Source organism: Pagrus major, chromosome 7, assembly GCF_040436345.1.
Source record: "Pagrus major chromosome 7, Pma_NU_1.0".
Classification (NCBI taxonomy): Eukaryota; Metazoa; Chordata; class Actinopteri; order Spariformes; family Sparidae; genus Pagrus; species Pagrus major.
The window spans coordinates 26437553-26460108 of NC_133221.1; the positions used below are offsets into that span (position 1 = coordinate 26437553).

The 22556-nt window shown below is 39.9% G+C and overlaps 1 protein-coding gene across 3 annotated transcripts in view; it reads left to right on the forward strand.

The window, feature by feature from the left end:
* LOC140999947 (potassium voltage-gated channel subfamily KQT member 2-like) overlaps positions 1-22556 on the forward strand; it is a 36610-nt gene that overhangs the window by 781 nt on the left and 13273 nt on the right. For all 3 annotated transcript variants that reach the window (XM_073470541.1, XM_073470540.1, XM_073470542.1), the window contains exons 2-6: positions 18389-18479; positions 18568-18694; positions 19029-19204; positions 20833-20958; positions 21080-21190. In XM_073470541.1, the coding sequence (XP_073326642.1) occupies positions 18389-18479; positions 18568-18694; positions 19029-19204; positions 20833-20958; positions 21080-21190 (631 nt within the window). The remainder of the gene's footprint in view (positions 1-18388; positions 18480-18567; positions 18695-19028; positions 19205-20832; positions 20959-21079; positions 21191-22556) is intronic.

Consider the following 22556-nt stretch of genomic DNA (forward strand, 5'->3'; position numbering starts at 1 on the left):
GTCTGGAACATGATGCTCTGCCTGTAAGGTCCTGGTCGAATACAAAATATTGACTGGAGTGATGCCATCATAAATAATATAGTTCAGTGATCTGTGACCTCTGCCATCTGAGTGGTCAGCACTGAGGCAAGCAACCACCAGGGACAAGAATATCTTTGAGGAAAAACATCTCATAATCACTTTAAAGGAGCACTAGGTAGTTTTAATCAGGAGAGATTACGCCTAAACAAACTAAATAAACTCTCTTTGTTTCCATGACTGAATAAACTGAATAAACAAACTGACCTTAAAGGACAACACAATTTATACTGTTTTACTTTGTTTATATGTGGCAGACCCTGCCACCTTTCTAGCTTCCAACAGTGTTCTGGGACCTTATTTTCCTCTGACAACAGCTTGTTTATTCCCTTATGGAATTTTTTTTTTGAGTTTGTATTATTATCTCATTAATATTGTAAATATTAAAACTCTGAGTTTGAATTTCTTCTCCAAAACTACATAGTGCCCCTTAAAGTGGTACTGCAGCAAATTAAAGGTGCACTTCCACAAAGTTGGGGGACTAACAACTTACTTCATTCATTCATTTCTTTAAATCGAAGAACACACTGAATGAGAACCTTCAATTACAATGGTGCTGAGGTACAGACATACAATAAATCCATAAATCAAATACAGTTCAAATCAAAGGTACACAAATTAGCTCAGTTAGCTGTGCAGGTAGCGAGCTCCGAGTGGTATTATAAAAAAGGCTAGCTGGTTAGCATGCTAACTTCAGTAGGCATCTCTTCAACACAATACACAGATGTCTTTGATATAATGTCAAAACAATTGTTTGTTATCCTTGATGTTAAAAGGTAAAAATGCAGATGTTGGCAATGAGACAATAAAGAAGTAATTATAAAACAATACTTTTTTTTTAAAAAGTGACAATTTCAGTCGATTAACTCTGTAATTAAACCTTTGAATTGTATTAAAGAGGCCTACTTGAAATCTTGTTGAAGCAAATTCCAATAATGAGGGTAATAACATAGAGCAGTTTTTCCAAACTCGGTATGCATTTATGGAACATGCAAGGTGAGCCATGTTCATTAAATACAAACTCAGGAATATTTATTTTGTCCATAAGTGAACAAACAAGCTGTTGTCAGAGGAAAATAAGGTCCTAGAACACTGATTGAAGTTAGAAACGTGGCAGGGTCCGCCACATATAAACAAAGTCAATGAAGATCTTTCTCTTCTGGTTAAAATTTGGTCAGAATCTGTACAGCAGAAACCAAGTTAAATAGACTTAGATCCTACATTTCCCATAATGCAACCAATAGCATGTATTAGTTAGACCCACCCTGATTCCCTGCCCATAATTGCCACCAAACTCCATGTCTCAATTGCAGACATTGTGTTGATTTCATCCATTACTCTTGATATTTTCAGAAAACAAGCTGAGTAGTACTCACAGATACTAGTAACGTGACCTTCATGTGCAAAATCAGTGGAGCTTTCCTTTAATACATGTAACTTGCAGCGGTGTTGTACATCCTGTCAAAGTGAGAGATGGTAATTGCAGTGTGTTAGCCTACAAATTTAAGCTCTGAGGTGGGTAAAATGTGGTCGGTAGTTTAGCCTCCAGTCATGCCTGAACCCTTCTGATACTGCATGCTTGGTAGTGAGGAGTTGAAATGGCCACAGCATTAAGGAATTCACCGTGCGCAGCATATCGACTCCCCAGAGGCGGCTGGATGCCCAGAAGTAAGCCTGTGCTTTATCGTGAAACCACACACACACACACACACACACACACACGCTCTCACACAGGCCCTCGAGGTGCTTTTGAAAAATTAAGTGAATACTATAGCAGCCTGCTAAAACTCTTTTTGGGAGGTCTTTATTGACCAGTGTTGCTCTTACAGGAGATGGTACTAGAATCTAGTGCAGGCAGCAGTGATGTTTTTTTTTTTGTAGGATAATACAGAATCTGGGGGGCAAAGTACACCAAGCAACCTAGTTAGAACAGGGTCAGTGGCATGTGTGCTTGCTAAAATCAGGATCCTTTGGAAAGCATGTTGTGAATTAGTGCACAATTGAAACCTAATAGGGAGATCTGAAAGGGAACATGGGTGACCCGCCGGTGCCATCCAGCCTGCAAGAGCACATCTGCATAGAGTAACCACAACTCTGCCCCTATTCCATTCAGACTGTTCTATACATTATTCATAGCCACCACACTTCATTTAATCTCCCAACTCTTCCAGGCAGCTGATTTATAAAACTATCATGTGCTGACTTCGGTCAAAATCTTTCCCCTCCTCCTCCATTCTTCAACTTATCTCCGCTCCAAAAGACAGCGTTTGGCAAACAAGACGACACCGCCGCCTTGAACTGACAAAGACGGCACTGCAGAACGTGCCTGCTCTCAGACAGCGGCTATTTCTTTTTTGACAGGCGTCCTCCTCAAATGTTTGGCAGGTGTTTTCTTCCTCGGGCTTGTTTGTAATGCATGTGTGAATGATCAATATGTGGAACATGAGTATATCCAGAGTGCTCTCTGTGTTGCTGCCTCCCATCGCTTTCTCTATCTAGCTAGTCTGAGACCAAGGCCACCATCCCCTTTGTGTTCAGTCGCTGGTCCAACATCAGTTAAAGAGGAGACCTTGGGAATCTAAATCTTTTGCATCTTGTAAAACGCAGCACACTGTGACTGGGTTTGAACATTTTGAATTCTTACGAGAGAAAGGGAAATCTGTGAAAACCCTTCTGCAGCAAAGTCTTCTTCCAACAGCCTGCTGTCAGAACAGTTGCAGCGTGTCCCTGTTCTTTGTTGACACAAATTCTGTAAGGAGGGACTATTTGCAAAAAGAGGCTTTTAATTTGTCAGGTTCTAGTCTCAAGCTGGAGCTCGAGGGTGCGTTCCTGCTCTGCTAAAAGATAAGGGCTCTGATGTCTTCACTGATTTGGCTTCCACGGGAGCCTCATTACTGTGTGTTCTCTTGCAGGAAGCACCAGCTGTGTGACAAACTTGAAAGGCTTCAGCAGCTGTAACATGACAACATCTCTGAGTCCTGCACCAAAGTGGAACAGAGTGATAAAGACGGCAAAGAGAGGAGGGCGAAACAAAGAGTTCAGAAAGTGATCAGTAAAACCAAATAAATGTTTATGAAGTGATTCCCGGAGACAGATTGAGGACATGGTCCAGTTATTCATTATTCTGCTGAGCTGGCCAGCTGAAGATATACTGGGGAAGAAATAAGGCGAGGACAGTTGCAGACAGATGGTGGCTGCCAAGCTGCTGAGATGTGATGGAGTGGTCTGGTTTCGGAGAAATTGGGTCTCAATGCTGAGTCCTGAGTTGGTTTATGGCTGAGAATGAATTGTGTCCCAGTGTGAATTTGATGAAAGCTGTTAGGATATTTTAATATTTAATCATGTTGTCCTTCATGATGTTGACATGAGAGCTCCCAGAAAATGCACCAGTTCAACTCACTAAGGGGTTTGCTGCTACAGCCTCAATTTGTCTGGGATCCAGTTAGCTTAAAGGAACAGTTCACCCAAAAATGAAAATTCAGTCAGTATCTACTCACGCTCACGTGATGGAAAGTCGGCTGAAGTTTCATAGTCTGTAGAACATTTCTGGAGTTTCAGAGCAAAACAACGTTACAGCATCCTCTTAAATAACTGAAGTAGATAGAGACTTGTTTTAAAACATAAAAAAAGACAACAAGAAGAAGAACAACATACAATTGCTCCATACAGCTCTTCCAGTTTAATCCGAGTGTCCTGAAATTAATTTGAAAAGACAAGAGATTATTTAAACACTTGAGGTTAGTGCACCCAGTTCATTAAGGTAGCATGCTAATGCTTTTAGCTTAGCAGCTACAGTGAAGATTTCAGCTCAAAAAGGGATAAATAACATCTTTTCAAATTAATTTGGAAACTCAGGGGTTCCAGAGACTTGGATTACCTTGGACAAACTGTATGGAGCAATTTTATGTTTTTCATTTATTTTTCAGTTGTTTTATTGTGTCTTAAACCCCATCCAAGTCCCCATGTACTTCTGTTTTTTTTTAGGAGAATGCTGTAAAGCTGTTTTGTTGTGAAGCTCCAGATATGTTTTATTTACTTCAAAACTTCAATTACTTTCCATCGGCATGAGGGTGTGTAGATAAAGACCAAATTTTTATTTTTGGGTGAACTTCTCCTTTATGGTGGCTAATTGTAGCTATCATTAGCAAACTTTTGCTGCATCAGAAACTGACATGACTGAGTCACGTTGCTGACTCTTCTCTACTTTTGCTTCTGTTGTTCACTAAGTTTTAGCATTTGTCATCATCATATTGATGTGACTCGTAGAAACAGAAGCTAGCTTTCAAGGAGATGTCTGTGAATGTTGGCCGGACACCTTGAACTGCAAAGCAGGTCAATTATAACCCAATTATTCTCCCCCCAAGAGAACAGACTTAATGTATTAAATTTGGTTAAATTTAGAGGGTAAGAGAGGTGTGGGGTGAGGGGATTGGGATGGGGAGTGGGTTAGGGGTGAGGTGGGGGATGTAATGATCAGGCCAGTGGCTGGAGCTGGTCCTGATCCTGGTCCTTATTCATCACAGCAAACACTGCGAGGACTGCAGCAAAGTAGCTGCTTCTAAAAAGGAGGCGCTGTTGTTTGATTCTCTGCTGGAGCCTTTTTCACCTTCTTCTCATTCTTTTGGGGAGGTAAAAAGAAAAAACGTCGGTACAAAAATACAAATAATCGTCTGCAGTTCAACAACAAGATAATTATCAGGAGACGACTTCAAGTCAAAATCAGATGGACTTAGGCTTAGTTCAAAACTAATGATATTTCTAGGATGAGGGATAAGACATCTTCAAAGACAACATCTTCTCGAAGATGTCCTCCCCCTCCCTCCCTATGAATAAGACAGCTCGTCATGAATCCTTCAAAGTGTCTCTGCTGGTCTCTCAACCTGACAGAACATCTGACATCTTAAGTCTAATCTATTCGTGTGTACTTAAAGTGGCCTTCCTTCACTTTTCACCTACATGCATTCTTACCTTTAAGAAGACCTTGCTCTTCTTTCATTTGGTGCCATCAACATCAGTTTGGAGGCAGTCAGAGTCAGGCTGAGACCTTGTCACCAGACTTGATGGACTGATGACTTAAAGCAGGGCTCATCTCTTCCAGGAAGTCTTCAGCTGTTGCTTCAGCCTTGGGTGGTGCCTCGAGGACTTTGGACAAAGTGACTTGGTGGAGATAAAACAAGATTTCTTATGTCCTCTGGTATCTCGTCCTCTGTGAAGTCAACCACCTCCAGCGGAGTGGACCTCAGGTCTGCTCTGACAGAGGCACTGGACTACAAAATAATTTATATTGTATGAATGTTGTAAGTTTCACGTTATAATGGGGTCATTTGAATCGTTATATCTCGTTTGATTAAGTTCTACTTCATGCTTGGGTTGAGACAGGGTGAGATTTTGCTGTTGAGCAGGGTGGATGACACTGTGATCAGTATGTGTACAGTAAGGAGGATTTTAAAATGCTTGGGGCTGTACAGAGGAAAGAATCACTGCTCCTCGCTCTGGAGGTAGCATTTCTCATTGATCAGCTGGAGGCACCATGGATACAAGCAACCCAGCACAGCTACTGCTACTATAGCCCTACTAGAATAGATTTACATGTTCCAAAAACAATGTATTTTTTTCTAAGATAAAGACTACAGCCAACCAGGCCCCAAATCCATGAGGGCCCCAATAACCCTAGATCATAGTGATGTCAACTGCAGACAAACCCTGCAGTAACAGTTTATTATCCGACCCTCTCCTGTAGAGGGTCCTGCTGTCACATGAAACATTTTCCCAGATAAAGTGGTGTCAAAGAGGGTCCTCAAATTATGCCCACAACGTGCTATCATGTTATTCAGTGTAGTGTGAAAGTTCCCATCAAGAACCAAGGCCTACAAAATGATGCAAAGCACAAACCACAGCCTCTCCACAATTAGACATTTCAGCAACGGCGGCATGACTTGTTCTAATGTACGGAAGCGTATTGCTGCAACACAAGAAAAAACAGAACAACACTATCACGTTATAATGTGAAAACGTTATTGTATGAACATGATATGTTTTACGCTATAACATGATAGGGTTCCTGTCCAGAGGAAGTAATCAGTCCTCCTCCCTCATTTCTCATTGATCAGCTGGAGGCACCATGGATACAAGCAACCCCAGCATAGCTACTGAAACTTATCATGTTCTTACAATATGAATTATCGCATTATAATGTGAAACTTATTAAGTTTGTACAATAAAACATTACTGTATAACGTGATAGTGTTTTTTTTTCTTGTGTGGCAGCTATATGTTTCGCACTAATGAAACCTATACTGTAATACAAAACTTTAAAGCATTATTGTTTCGTTACTCAACTTCAAAATTTTAAAAAAGTGTTTATTCTACATCACTTTCAGTCCTTTGTATTTGTTATATAAAGTCATATATAAAGTAAAAATGTTCTCAGGAGTTCTACTGATGTCTTTGAACGGTTCACCTACCTAACCTGACCCATAATACTACTGGATTTCGCATTTTTCTTGAGTTTTCATCCTCTGATGACAACCTGACATTCTCAATAAAACACATGATACTCTTCATGTGTGCTGAAGTTGACGCTGTTGGCTTGTTAATACTTTTAAAACTCTCTCTGTTGAAGCAGCTTGAACATCGTTCAGTCTGCGCTGAGTTTGGAAGAGTGACTGAAGTAAAAAGATGGATGGAGGGAAGGTGTGCTGCAGGGTTTCAGTTATTCTAGATTGGAGTTTGGATGATAATTTAACCTGGAGTTAGAATGAAATAGGGGAAAAAATGTCCCAAAGAGGTTGGTAGAGACCAAACCACAGCTCAAAGGACAAAGACTTGGACATACATTCACCAGATGGAAACAATGCACTGCTCCCAGTGGTTTAAAAGTGACTATTTATATTTACTCAAATACTGTACCATATCTAATTACTAGTTACTTTTAAGCATCCTTAAAATAACAAGCTCTTAAAATACAACACATTATTAAAATAAAAATTAAGGTTAAAGCTGCTGTAAGCGTTGTTGTCGTTTTAGCTAACTTGCTGTCCATGTTGCAGTTGGCAATCCCCTCCCTCCTCTCTGCGTCGTCACATGAACGTGCAGCGGTAATCACCACACATAGCAGCAAACAGGAGGATCCTGCTCTCTGCCTCTTTGTGGAGCTCTCTGCCCTGATTGGATAAAGTGGGCAGAGACACCAGAAAACCTCTTTACTGTTTTACTGCATGAGCGGGAGGAGGAGAGACATGTGATACTGACCAAACACTTTATAACAGTGATTACTGTGAGAATATAGATCTATTTAACTCTTATTTTAACTGCACTTAATGCAGCTTTAAATGCTCTCCAACTTTCTTTGCTTCTGATGTTCAGATATACTTTATTTACATTTTTGGTACTAATACTTCTTTTCTTTCACTTAAGTAGGATTTCTTTATGCAGGACTTTTACTTGTAAAGAAAAAGCCCCGAATGGCCTCAGTTACTGCAAATTTACCTCTCAGCTGTAAAGTGTTGTTTTGCATATAGTTGGGTTAAACACAATTTTGTCTTTGCAAAGCATTAGGGACATAAAATTGTGCTTTTTTAAAAAATTATTTGAATTTGGCTTTTGTGTTCTCAATTATATTGTACTTCTTTCATTTTACTCCTGCTACATCTCTCTACTCTTTATATTCTAAATCTCTTGGGTTATGTCCTGGAAGAAGGATCCATCTGCTGCTTTCTCCCCTCCCCTTTCTTCCATTAAGGGACTCATATCATATCTTGGGGGTCACATTCAATATCACACCAAATAAAAATGTAATTTACTTACATTGATTTTGCAGATAGATAGGAAGTCTTTCAGTATTAGTCTGATACAGAACAGTATCTGCTGCTCCTCCAGGCTTCTTGTTTTTGTCCCAATTCAAACCTGCACATTTTACATCTTATCTCCATAAAAACTCACTTGAATATCTTTTTAATAGAATGACTTTAACTGCATCCAAATCTATTGCATATAACATTATTTGCTGATACAGTTTTCACTTGGCTCTTCCGCTAGAAGGAACAATATTTCAGGGTGCAGGTTTAGTAGGTTTTATTGCTCTCTTTCTTGGTTCACTTATTAATTTGCAGAATTCTTTTATATTTTGCACGAGAAATATACACGATGTGAAGATTTATTCTTTCTCTGAAACTGGAAAACCTCTTTTGGTATTTTCCCAGTAATGGCTGCTGTGAATGACCCACGGCTCAAAAGGAACACGATGACAGCAGGTAGTAACACTAGTAGTCGTCTTTATTTACACAGGATGAGTGCCCCAGAAACTCATCATCACCCTCAGTCATCCCCCTGAGGAGCCCACAGAGTGGACACCGCAGTGCCGGCACATGGTCCTCACAGGCACTATTTGCTCAGTGAAAAATCCCCTTCTTTCTTTTTCGCTCTCCTCCAGTTCGTCGCAGTCTAAATTTAGCGTGATGAGTATGTCTGGGTAGGCAATGTTGTGCTGAGCTGGGCAAATCAATGTTTCTTTATCTGCAGCTCAGGAGGAAATGCAGGCTTTTCTGCTTCCAACAACAGTCCCCTCAGCTTGATTGATCAATAGTCACGTTTTCCACTGATGTCGTCTGGACCTCTGTGGCAACAAGTGGATGTGTGTGTGTTGCTGCCTGTGGCTGTTTGTCGACTGCAAGAGTGAATGTGATTTTCACTTTGAGTGGGTTTTTATTGGGGACAGAGGTGGCAGTCCAGGTGAGATGACATAAACTGTAAACAGAACTATATCGTGTGTTTGACCATGGAGCTCTTAAGTTGGTGGTGTATGTGTAATCAGACTGTTACGTACAATTGATCCATTACTGGATCACTAGAATGAAAACAATTTAGAAATAGTAATATAGGCTGATAATAAATCTGGACCTAACCTACTGGATATTGAACAGCATCAATTTAAGATATGAATGGATATTAAATGTTAAACATTTTTTTGCAGGAAGTCAGCAAGAAGATGGATACCATTGTTGTGTCTGTATGAAGCTACAGCCAGGAGATGTTAGCTTATTAGCACTGATACTGGAAACACAGGGAAAACGCTAACCTGGCTCTGTTCACAGGTAGAACACCAACTTACCAACACCTTTAACGTTCACTGACCACATAAGGCTATGTATTGTTTGTGTTTATGGATTTAATAGGGGTAATGTGCAGGGCTGTTTCACTGTGAGCCAGGCTAACTGTCTCCCCCTGCTTCCAGTCTTTATGCTACACTTAGCTAGCCAGATGCTAGTGCTGCGGGGAGCAGTTGTAACTTCACAAATCGTTGATGTCTCATATTTGTTAAAGTTTTTCTGCCAATATCGCAAGACTGAACCACAGACTTGGACCCAAATGCAGACTCAGACAAGTTTACAATCAGTCCTTTAATGACAAACCAGGTGGGTACACAGGTGATCAATCAGCAAGGCAGAGCTAATGTACAAAAGGCATAAGACTGGTCAAATCACGAAGGCTCACAAGAAACTCCCACAAAGGGAATACTAGGACATTGTCACAGAGGAACAAGACGAACTGGCCAGGAAGGGAGGGAACACTGAGACTAAATACTCTGGGGGAGGTGAGACAACGAGGCACAGGTGCAACACATTAGGGCAGGGCAGGTAATCACTCAGGAGGGAAGCAGGAAGTGCTGGAGCTGAAGTGAGACGAGATGCGAGTGTCAAGTACAAGACGACGAAACACGAGGAGAGCAAAAAATGTAGCTTAACTAGCAGCAAGAGACGTGACAAAGCTCACTTTTTAGGTATGAATTTAAATCTGTCTACTCTTAAATCTGTCAACTTTTAGCTTCAATGTTAGCTTCTTGTTAGCTTGTTTCTACAATTGTTTTACAATTGCTCCTGACAGTGTCCAGCTTAGTAAAAGCATCAAAGCAGATTATTATATTTATTTTTTTCTAATAATTTAAGAAAAGTGTTTTGTGTTCAGTTTAAATTAATACACTCTGTTAATGATGTATTTTGTGTCATAAGTTTTTTTGACTCTCAATCTGGGAAACTGGTTAATTTCCTGCCAAGAGCCTTTTTTTTTTTTTTTTTTTTTTTATAGTTGCCAAGTATTGAAACTCGGATTCAAAATCAGGTTGGAGCAATTTTAGACATTTTAAACATTGGGCATTCGTAACGTCTCATATTGTATCAGAAATGAGACAAAAAAAAGTTCATTATGCAAACGGGCTATGCTGAAACCTCTCTGCCTGCCAACGGACAGACTGATGTCTCATAGTTGTCAAAGCTTTCTGCCAAGAATTTAAACTTTAGACTTTGGCTTTAATAATTTGCTTAATGGATATTAAACTGTTTCTACTTCTGTATATATATTCTTGGGAGTTTATTGAGGTCCTTGATACTTATACAGTATGAAGGTAGGCATGTGATACAATTGCCCCTGCAGATGTAACATTTGACTTCTTGTGTGTCAAAGAACATTGTGACTCAAACCATTGCCTATAAAAAAAACATTTGATGAGTATAAACAAATAGAACACAAATAGAAGTTACCTACATAAAAATGTTGAATCCAAAAATGGGTTTAAAAGTAATGACATCAAAACCAAAGATTGTTACCTCTTATAGAGAGTGACAGAAATCTTCTCATCTAACTTCATGCAAGAAAACGTGAACATGAAAAATGACGTTGGTTTAATATAAAATTGACACCTTAGCACATTTTCCCAGTTTAAAGCCTATCACACACAGGCCTCAGCAACACTGCAGTCAGATACTGTAAATTACCTTCTTGTTAGCCCACTGTCCTGACAAGACCTCATGTATATTTGACCATGTATTCCTGCTAGACTGTCTCACAACCATGAGCTGCTGTGTATCCACAGACAGTAAGATGAAGTATAAAGGAAGCTTCCCTCTGCTGATGGTACAGGGAATGATAGGCGAGTAGCTGCAGAAGCTAATTGTCTGACTGCTTCAGGAGGCAGGTTCTGTCCCTCTCCTTCATCAGCAAGTGTCCTCATTAGTAGGTACTGATGAGCTTGGCAAGGTCGAGTCAGGAAACTTGCATAAACTGATGTCCAATTAGTGTCGAAGCCAGCAGGCTTCTCTTCCTGCAACATTTCATTTCTGTGGTTATAGCTTTTTTATTTAAGGAATAAAATAGACCCGTTTACTGTAATTTTAGAACAAGTAGGAGCTCTTTATTTTGGTACGACACAGTGCTAATTACTGGAAGAAAAATCCAACTCCCACATCAGTGAAAACATTTACAGAACTCATTTTGTTTGTCTCATAGTGCATCTTTTGGACCTGCAAGCTACAGCAAACAAGTGATATCAATCAAGGTATCAGCATGATTAATTTAGGCTTGGTACAGTTGTACAGTTTGGGTTCACCATTAACTATTCACCTGAACAGTTTATAATGCTGTCCAGAATATCTCGTTGTAATCTTTTACCATTAAAACATAGGGGTACACATATTTTTCATGTGTTATGATCAGTGTTGTAAAAAAGGACCCAAGTCATACTTGAGTAAAAGTAAAGACGATGTGTTAAAATATCAAAACATTTAAAAGTCACCCATATGAATAGTCCTTGAGTAAAAGTCTGAAAGTATCTGATATTACATGTACTTAAGTATCAAAGGTAATTTTCTGGCAACAAGGGAACTTAAACTCAAAATAAGGTAAATTACACATGTATTTACATGTATGTATGTATATACTGTATACTATGGGTCGACTGATTGTTGGATCTGATATTCAGCATTATTCTTCTTATCATAATTAGTGGGGTTGTTTTATATGATTGTAGATAAAATTACTGGTAAGTAACTTGTAACTTAAGTTATTAAATAAATGTAGTGGCATGAAAAGTGCAATATTTGCCTCCAAAATGTGGTGGAGTGACATTATGAAGTAGCAGAAAATGGAAATACTCAAGTGAAGTACAAGTACCTCAAAATTGTACTTTAGTACAGTACCTAAATAAATGTACTTAGTTTCACTCCATCACTGGCTCTGATAAGTTCAGGAGATGTGATGCATAATTTGGTTATGGCGGAAATTAAAATGGCCACCAGGGCTCCATTTCTAAAAATGTTCTGTACTGCACTACTGTACCAATTTTCATGCTTTTATGTAATGTCGGTCTTCAGATGGCGAAATGCCAAGTCAATGTGGCAAGTCAGAAGACCGTGAATGACAAGATGTGAGGTGAGTCCTTGACTGACTGACCCACATACAGATGCCTTGTGGCTACAGCTGAAAAGACAGGAACACCAGGTATCTTCAACACACAATGTTGTTCTGGATTTGTGTAAAGTAGATGCCTAAATGGGAAACTTTTGATCCTCTCAGAGCTCCAAATCAGTTCAAAACCAATTTCAGCGCATATATAAATTAAATTTAACACAGTGACAAAGTGTATGCAAGTCATTTGCAGCTTCACTCTTGCAGGAGGAGGTGATGAAGGCATCAAATGGGTGCTGAAAAGAGTAAGAAGGGTATTTTTGTCAATCCTTGCACATATAGGCAATGTATGAAAACCACTGCTACAATAGCAACCTGTCGAAAAAGACAGAAAATTGAGTGACCTATAATAGAAGAGAACTAAACCATCTGATGCAGCTTTGTTGATTTAAACCAACAGAATCCATACCGACTGTAATTCAAACACACCGGAGACACCTTTCAACATAAATTTAAGTTTTAAAATTCAATAAGCTGAACTATACTGACAAGCTGCAACCTGGCCCAGGATTGTGACAAGGAGGGAGCACACGCAAGACCTTTTACGTAAAACAAGTGATTTATTAAACAAAGATTAAAACAAATAATGAGACAACCAAAAGACAAACGGGAGGATGCCAGCTGTAAGGAAAGGAGAGAGCGAAGGGCTTTCGGCCACCAGCTTATATACTCTGGCAGTCAGAACAGGTGATCTGATGACCCCACTCGGCCCACCAGGCTCCAGGAGGGAGAGACCATCACACATGCTTTGAATGCTGGAGCCATCAATGATGTATGAGATGCCAGAAACACACACACATATACTGTAAATGTAAGAATGACCTCAATCTAACCTAACAAAAGAAAATGGACAGAAAATGATGTTCATGTTGCTTTATGTTGGCATGTCTTTCTACCACTAATGAAAAATAATAAGAATATCATAAAGAATCAGCTTATGGACTTTACCACTGCTTCATACCACTGATCTCTCTGCCGCTTCATTCTGATTGGCTGACAGCCAGAGGCCGCTGCCAAGAGTTTGATGTGACCAAACAGAAACTGGCGCAGCAGAAAAAGGGAAATCAGGTTGAGAGGTGCAGTTGAGAGGTCAAATAAATCCTCATAAATCCCCCAAAGTATTGTTATTCTTATTTTAAGAACAGCGAGGTGATCCGGGAGGATTAACGAGGGCTAGATGAAGCATAATAGAAGTAAAAGCTTTGTTTAGCTTGCATGTCATGATAAGATACAATATATGTTTCACCCTAAAGAGAGAGGAAATTGTGGTAAAAGCCTCCTCAAAGGGAAGATTCAGAGGCAGACAATGACTGAGACAAACTATATCAGGAATAAGACAGGAAAGACATTCATCATGTTGAGTTTGTACCTTCACTGTTTAGCTTTTGCTTCTGAACTGCAGAGCAGATCACTTTCAGAGCGAAGAAAATCAGCCAGACTCATCAAGGCCACTTAATCTAAGCTATGACTAAATCAATATAGATTTTCATCTACTGAAAAGGTTGTTTTAAGTTAAGTGCCAGCCTTACCTTTAGGCCTTTGCTAAAATTGATGTTTAGATTGGTAATGATTTGATGAAAACATCGTGGGCTCCATAGTCTGAATATACTGACAGTGTACACGACTCACTCCAGGGTAGATTGTTATCAATGCTGAAAGATGGTGCGGAGAATTAATGTTGATGAATTTCAGTCTGAGTGTCAGAACTGCTGTCAGTGCCTTCAAGGCCTAGGTGAAATTTTGCCATGACTGCCCCCTCTACATTTTTTAAAGCTGCACCAAGCCATATTTGCTTCCTGTTTCAACTTTTGCCTATTCTACTTACCTGCAGTTGTGTACACAAAGTTTTTCTGAGCAATAAGTGATTTTTTTTAAAGCAGAGTTATCACCAAACTCTGCAGTTCCCATCAGCTCTACTGAGTGTTCACCTATTTTAGCTCACTGTTCCGGTTTGCTGGCCTGCAGACTCTGCTCTCATCCGCTGTGTTTGTTCCGGTGGCCCATTAATTCAAAACCCCAATAGTCCGAAAATATCCCATTGGACCAAAATACAATTTTTCCAAAAGCCTGTTGTCCCCAAAACGAAATCAACCCCTCTGAAGGCTCGTTGTTACAAGAATACACACTCTTCCTTGAGTTTTCTTATACCCCTTTTACACTGGACGAAAAACCCACTAACACCCAGCAACATCTGGCTTCTGTCTTTACTGAGAAAGGGCACAATTGTCATTCACTCGACCGTCAAATGACTCTGTAGTAGTCTCGGTTGTTTATCGGATCCAGCTCCGATCGGCTGTTATGAAAACACAACACCCGGGTGGACACCCCCTTTTCGCCCCTTTTCAGATATTAAAAAACTAACTACCATTACATTGTCAGTAGCTTCCTTGTCAGCTGAGCAGTACTGCACCTGTGCAACTCACAACAGAGATGACAAAGAAGAGAGATGTCTCACTTCTTAGCAGCTTCCGTTATCAGCGCTGTAAAGAACAATGTGTTGAATTCAGACTGTTATTGATTAAGACGATTTAAATCAAGTGTGTCTTGTAGCTGTAGTGCTTTCTATTGTTCGCTGTTTTTCTGGTGTGTTCACGATGACGAATGTGGAACACAAGTAAAAAAAAGAAAAACAGACTTGAGGGGAAAGAAGTCAGTCGGCTATTTTTAGCGTGTTTACTCACATTTAAAAAACCTGCATATACAGTACATGCTAATTTTGATGTAAAAATGGCATTAAAGTGGGGTTAGGGTAAGGTTTAGGGTATGTTGTTTGGTGAAAGGCTAGAAAAAGGCCTAGTAAGGGCAAAATCCTTGCTGATTTTTAGAGAAATGGGCTTTTTTTCTTTTTCAGGACAACAAACTCACTTGGGCACTTGGTCCAATGGGCCATTTTCCAGACTATTGGGGTTTTGGAATAATGGGCCACCAGAACAATGATGTTGCATCGTGTTTTGAGCCATAGCGGGCAGCTTTATGCTATCTGTCCAGCATCAAACACAAACAGACAAAGTTAGCAACTAGCTCAAAAGAGAGCAAAAAGGAGAGGGCAGATTGGACTTTCATTACTTTTATCATTCACCAGATAAATGCTCAAGTTGCTCTGTGTCTGCTGGAGTTGTAAATATATATTACTAACATATTAGCTATAACAAACATCCTATAATTTCTGCATCTTTTTAAACCACCTGATGTTATAGAATAGTAAACATATAATCACCTGATATCACCCTAGGACCTGTAACCTAGTTCTACATATGCATAAACTTGTTTCATTGCCAGAAATTATAATTGTATCTCATATTGTATATTAGTAAATGACATCACTTTCATGTAGTGTGATCTTTAAATCGAAACACCTGATCTTGCGCAGAGCAGATACTCCACTGCATCTGTACTATGATTAATGTCAGCTGCGTCTTTGAAAACCCTGCATTGTCCCAGTATTGGGTTTCACCAGGCACTTTCCATTAGCCCTGCTTTGGATTCCCTCCAGAAGATCTTTTCTAAAGAAAGTCCCTGAGGTCTGGCCCTGCCGTGCCTCTTCCTCTTCATATCACATGTTATCTTCCATCCGCTCGCCTGATGGTCTCAGTCAGACTTCTGGAGGTGTGGCTGTAGAATTGATTCTCTTCCAAACCTCTTTAATGTCTTCAGATCACATTAGTCTACTTAAAACCCTCTAATATCTACTTTCTCTAGAAGAATTATTGGTTTTATTGAACGTTGAAGTGGTTTTTACCTGTCTGTGCATATGTTTGGTCAATGGTATTGCCCCAGTCTTAACAAAGACTAGTTAAATCACCTCTAGGCAGTTCAAGGGAGACTGTCAGGAGGAAGTTTATACATTTCTGTCTTTCCAATGAGGAGCCACTGATTGGCACAGCCTGTAAGTACACTCACTGTCTGATGAGACCTGGCACACAGAGGCAGGTTGGTGACAGCTGATGTGACTCCATGTTCTACACTTGCACGTTATTGGATCTTCGGTACACTGGTGTGCAAACATGTTTGCATCAGGTCTCTTGAGGTTTCTTATATGAATGATGATCATTTATTTTACCTAATTTGATGTGCTCCCCTGCCTTCAGTTCTTCTTTAAAGCTTTCTTCCTTATATACTCACCAAGTCACTTATTTACTCATTCTAACTGAGCTACTGCTGCTGCAGTTTGGCTTGTTTCCACTAATAAAGGCGCCACCCAGGATCTGCAGCTCTAATGATTCATTCAGTCCCCAACTGTACCCACTTAAGCTTCAGGAATTGATTAGCAGATGGTACATTATAATATCGCAGCTTTCACACAGCTGAACATTAAATCTAATGTGGAGAGGGTTGGTTCACCCCTAACATTATCTAGCCATACAGATAGTCACGCTTTTAATTTGGATTTCTTTTTAGTGAAAGCGGTTGTCTTAGTGATAACACACAGAGGTTTGTGGTTTATTCACATGAAGTGGGACATTGTTACTGAAAGACACGTTGCTGTTAAATTATCCAATGTTATTTTTCTGTACTTTGCCTAGCAACAAAGTCTCATTAGCCATTCCTCTGCCATTGTATTAGGATCTCTAAACTATGCACTTTATGCACTTTACATTACCATCAGACAGCCTTTTCCTTTGGGACTACATTCCCTCAACCGTACAATGTCCGTATTTCTACACACAAGCAATGCTGCGCCTGCCCTGCACTGTATTACACAGCAGTCGACGCGCAACAACAATGTAGAAAATAAAGTGTACACAAAGGGATATATATTTTTCAGGTGTTCCTTCTTTTAGGTGGCTAAAATACATGCTGTTGGTACAGTTTAGCAGTGCAATGCTCTGCTTCCCTGTCGTTGCTACATGCTGCTTCTCCACACAGGAGGTGAGCTGACGGTCATCTACTGCAGGTGATACACTGACTAGAGATAAGTACCTCATACAGCCCCACATCAAAAGACCCAAACTATTCCTTTAATGCATGTGTATGGGTACTGTTTGCGCGCGCGTGTGTATTACAGGCCTGTGTTTAAAAGATAACAACCAGGTGAAAACGCTGAATTTCCCCATGGGGATTAATAAAGTGTGTCTCATCCTTCCTTCTTCTTCTTCTTAAGATAGGCTATAGTTTTTTATATATCAGAACCTTTTCCTATTACCCGATTGCGCCAGATGGTTTGTTACACAGAACCATCTGGACATGCACTTGCTGAAGTCAGTTGAGAGAAGAAAGAAAACATCTTTTCCATCAAGAAAAGCCTTTAGCGCCATTATCTAATCTTCTTTCAATGCAATATACTCTCCAGTTCTGATTCAACTAATGCTTTAGCAGCTTCTGCGCTAACCTCTTGAGGAGACGCCATTGTTGTTTCTCTTGCTGGTCATCACATCTACACAGCTGTAGCTGTCAGTGGTTCCTCATAGGACGCTGATTGGTTCAACACCTGTATTGGGCCACGAGCACATAGCTTGAAGCCTGGCAGAATGGATTTGCGAAATCACACGATCATGCAATCTTGCAAATCCAGCTGCCTTGCAAGGTTACTTTTTTAAATAGATATTACAGTATCAATCTGTGTTTTTAGTTTTAATGGTTCTCTTAAGGGGACAAATCTATCTTGCAGACGTTGGCCCGACAAATAGAGGTTACGTAGGAAAGACGTGAGCGTTTGCTAATTAGGAAGACATTGGTGAGACGTTGGCATTTGGTTGACATTCTGGCAACGTCTTCCCCATACTATGTCTTTCTAATCTAATGTAACTCACACTGACGTCTGCGAGCCCTCTGGAGTATAACTTTGGTTGTGTTTGCTGGACTGACAGGTGGCTCGACCCATAACAAACCTACTTAACACTGAATGCACAAAAGTTGGGATTTTTGTGAAACCAAACCCCCCAGGCAGCTTTTACTAACATCATAGTTGCTATATTCTATATTATTATATTATATTATAAATCAAGCCAGCTGTTTCACCACTGAATATATTGAATTCCTACCTGTGTCTAAAACTGGATTTGACACATTTGACATACTTTAAAAAGAAAAATCAGTATCAGTAACAGTTTTTGTATGTTTTTCTGTCTTCCAGCTTCCTCTTGGTCTTCTCCTGTCTCATTCTTTCAGTCTTTGCCACCATCAAAGAGTTCAAAAATAGCTCAGAGAGTGCCTTGTACATCCTGGTAGGTCCCATTTTATCTGCTGTAAACCTTTTACTCCATGTACATCCATGTAACCTGGTTAACTTCACCATCTTGGTTGCTCCCACAGGAAATTGTGACCATTGTGGTGTTTGGAGTGGAGTACATTGTGAGGATATGGGCTGCCGGCTGCTGCTGTCGATACAGAGGATGGAGAGGGAGGCTAAAATTTGCCAGAAAGCCTTTCTGTGTCATAGGTGAGAAAACATAAGGGTCAGGGTTTTTCATTTCTTCCATTCTCCAGTGCCTAAGGGTTTGAGCGAGGATATGATGGTCATCTTTGCTTTGCTTTCATGTGATTTTCAGCATATCCCTTCTCTTGAAGTTATGCTCAAGACAAGGTGAAACTAGATTTGTAACCACAGCAACCTCAGTGGAAAAATTTGCCCTCAAGTAATCGGATCAACTGGTCAAAAAAAGATCCTCGTTGTACACGTTAAAGTGATCAGTCTGATTTTATATACTATCTCTGGCTTCCACTTCATTCCAGCCAGTCTAGAATCATATGATTGTGTTTCACTCTCCTTTCAGACATCATGGTGCTGATTGCCTCAGTGTCTGTACTGGCAGCTGGATCTCAGGGCAATGTTTTTGCCACCTCGGCCATCAGGAGTCTGAGATTCTTGCAGATCCTGCGCATGCTGCGTATGGATCGCCGTGGAGGCACCTGGAAGCTGCTCGGATCTGTAGTTTATGCCCATAGCAAGGTGATCACTTTGTTCACTACAAAGCTTAACCTCGAGTTGACAGCACTTTTACTCAAACACCACTCTCAATTTTTGGGATTCGAGGGTAGATATTATCAGCCAGCCATATATGGTGATTAAAACCAAATCTGATTTGCACTGCAGTGAAATTAACTACACTAAAACTTTCACAGGCAGTGGTGGGTTTTTAACGTGAAACGTATACAAAGTACTGCCCTTTACTTCTTTAATTATTTTCCAATTCTAGCACAATTTTTGATGAATAAATAACTTAAAAATGAATTAGTTTTACCCAGAAAGAATGCAGAGGAGGTGAAGGTAGTTTTTTCAGCCCAGAGTAATGTCTGTAGTCTTGAATACAGGTTCAACAATCTTCATAAATAATATGTATGTTGCCTGGGAGGCAAAACCCAGGGCTTAAAGAGTAACTGAGTGTGTTTACAGGTCTTGGGGAGTACCTTTGCATATGTTGAAACAATGGTATAAAAGCCTTTTGTGGCTCCAGAGGAAGCTGCATGTAATCTGATAAACTGCCTCTAGTGATGTCACTCAGTGGCTATGTTGCATTGTGGGTAATGTATGGTTTAGCATTGCAATAAACAAATGATCCGAATCGATACAGCAGAACCAGAAATATCAACTTTTTATTCTACACTCCTCCTGGTGCCTACATTACCCACAATGCAACTTGGCCAGTGAGTTATTACTCAAGGCAGTTTATCAGATTACAGGCAGCTTCCTCTGGAGCCACAAAAGGCTTTACACTACCTTTTCACTCATGCAGCAGTACTCTCACAGACCTGTAAACACAAATTGATGTGTACAATTGCTTCATTTACTGTTTATGCCCTGAGTTTTGCCTCTCAGGCAACATACATATTGTGTATACAGGTTGTTGTGTAAAATTTGTGGGGTTTCCCTTAAAAGGGATTTTGAAAAGTGAAGAGAGAGTGGCAGGGACATGTGCTGGCCATAAATAGAAATTATTTCTTTGGGTGGCATCATATCAATAATGCTTTTTCACTGCTGCCTTTAGGCTTCTTCAAGACTTCTTTATTAAACTGGCAATACATCATGTCACCACCACTGCTAAGATAACAGACTGCTATTGGAATCATACTATCACCCTTATGCTACTAGATATAGTGTTACTTGTATCTGAGCCCTAAAGTAAAAATGAAGACATAGACAACATCTTGGGTTTTGAACCTATAGAGTTGAAGCTAAAAGTGCTTCCCCCTTTTATATCCCACTCATGTCTGATCCAAGTAAGTCTGTCGTGGTGAGACAACATATCTCTCTGAACGAGCTTTGAAATAGAATTATTTGCTTGCACTAATAAGCTGTTGAAAATGTGCAACTGTGTGTGTGTGTGTTTGTGTGTGTAATGTGGTGAGCAGGAGAGAGGGCGGTATGTGGCATGTGTGGAGCTGAGGGAAATAAAAATGTTTATGAAATACTTGGTTTGCCACAGAGGGCAAGCAACTCACATAATCTTGTCCAATATTATTACAGAGGGGCCATTTTTACCAAATTACATGGGTTACATCAGCACTTTGTAAGACATACTAGATGACACTTTATTACTTTAGAGTCCCTGATGCTTATTGTATTGGTTTTCTCTGTAGGAGCTCATCACTGCGTGGTACATAGGCTTTCTGTGCCTGATCCTGGCTTCATTCCTGGTCTACTCTGTGGAAAAAGAGACAAATGAGGAGTTTGATACTTATGCTGATGCTCTTTGGTGGGGACTGGTAAGACAGAACTGACTTAAAAAAAGGAAACACAAAGGTTCTGCATCCATTTCCCAAAAGATCTACAACCTCGACCACACCTCTTACGTTATGTAGTGACTTTGTTTTATCTTTTCACCAGATCACTCTCACCACCATCGGTTATGGTGATAAGGTTCCCAAGACCTGGAATGGACGTTTACTGGCAGCCACATTCAGCATGATTGGAGTGGCCTTCTTTGCACTTCCTGCTGTGAGTATGAGGCCTCTCCGGAATACTTTAAACCCAGTGTCATTAGCAAAAGTATGAGCTTAAAGTGCTGATTCGTAAGAGCTCATTTGTGTTCATTGAGTCTCTATCCATCATGGTGTTAAGTGCTCATTGTCTTACTGCTCTGCACCTGCCTAAGAAACGGTGTGTCCAGTTCTATGACGTGTTCTTCCCTCGATTTTCTTTTGATGAAGATTTAAATTCTACAAATGTCACTCTTTGTTCTGTTTATCACCTCTCATGGTAACTTCTTAGTTTTCCTTTTGTTTACTCCCAAACAATCAGAACTATAAACGCATTAAAAACCCACCAGAAAGTGAATATTTGGACAAGCAGATGTAAAAACACTAAAGATGAGTTTGTTTGTACTGTATCCTTGACATGGGTCTATGCTAGCACATACATGCCAATATATATTAAAAATAGCTAATTCTTTCTTTAAAGTTGTACTAATCAATATTCTTACGTTAACAACAGGTCAGATGGCTGTATGTAATGTGAAATGTGTTGCATATAGTGATGAACCAACAGAGAATTTTCAACAAAGGCACTTCTGGTTAGCTCTATGGAGCATTTTAACATCTTTGAGCTCATTGTTTTGGTCTTATGGCAGGGAACTTTACGTTGTGGTTCAATTTCACCGATGTTTTGGCGAAAGAAGCAGACTGTACACTACTTGTCTAGCACCAGACAACGGACGGAAAATTCAACTAGCTGGAGAATGTAGGGGAGGATTTATCAGATATTTCCTTCAGGAGTTCATCAAAACCAAATACAGACTAAATGAAGAGTTAATATGTTGGACGGACATTCAACAGGCAAAAAGTTATAAAAGTTAAAGCAAGTTATTACATGTAATAAATGTATGGAGTTCTGGTTAGTGCTATGGAGCGTTTTTAGCATTTTTCAGCTCATCTTTTTTGTGTTATGGCACGCATAACACAAAATGTGGTTCCACGATGTGGTTCTGTCTCATCAGTCTCATCACCCTCCTTTCGAGCAGGCAGCTGTCTTAAACAAAAAAGCTCAGATAAAAAAGACTGTACGCTACTTGCCCAGCACCAGACAGCAGTTAGCACATAAAGTTAGCAACTAGCTGGAGACATTAGCATTTAGCAGCTAAAGAGCTATATATTTTCCTCAGGAGTTCGGAGAGACCATATACAGACTTAAATGGAGAGTAAATATTGGATTTACATATATCAGGTCACCAGAAACATGACTCAGAATGCTAATGTTGCTCACACTGTACATGGCAACAGTTAGCTAGCGCAATACAACATTGTAAGGTAGGCTAGTAGCTACTGTGTAACCATAGTGGCATAAAAAAAATATAAATTGAAGTTGC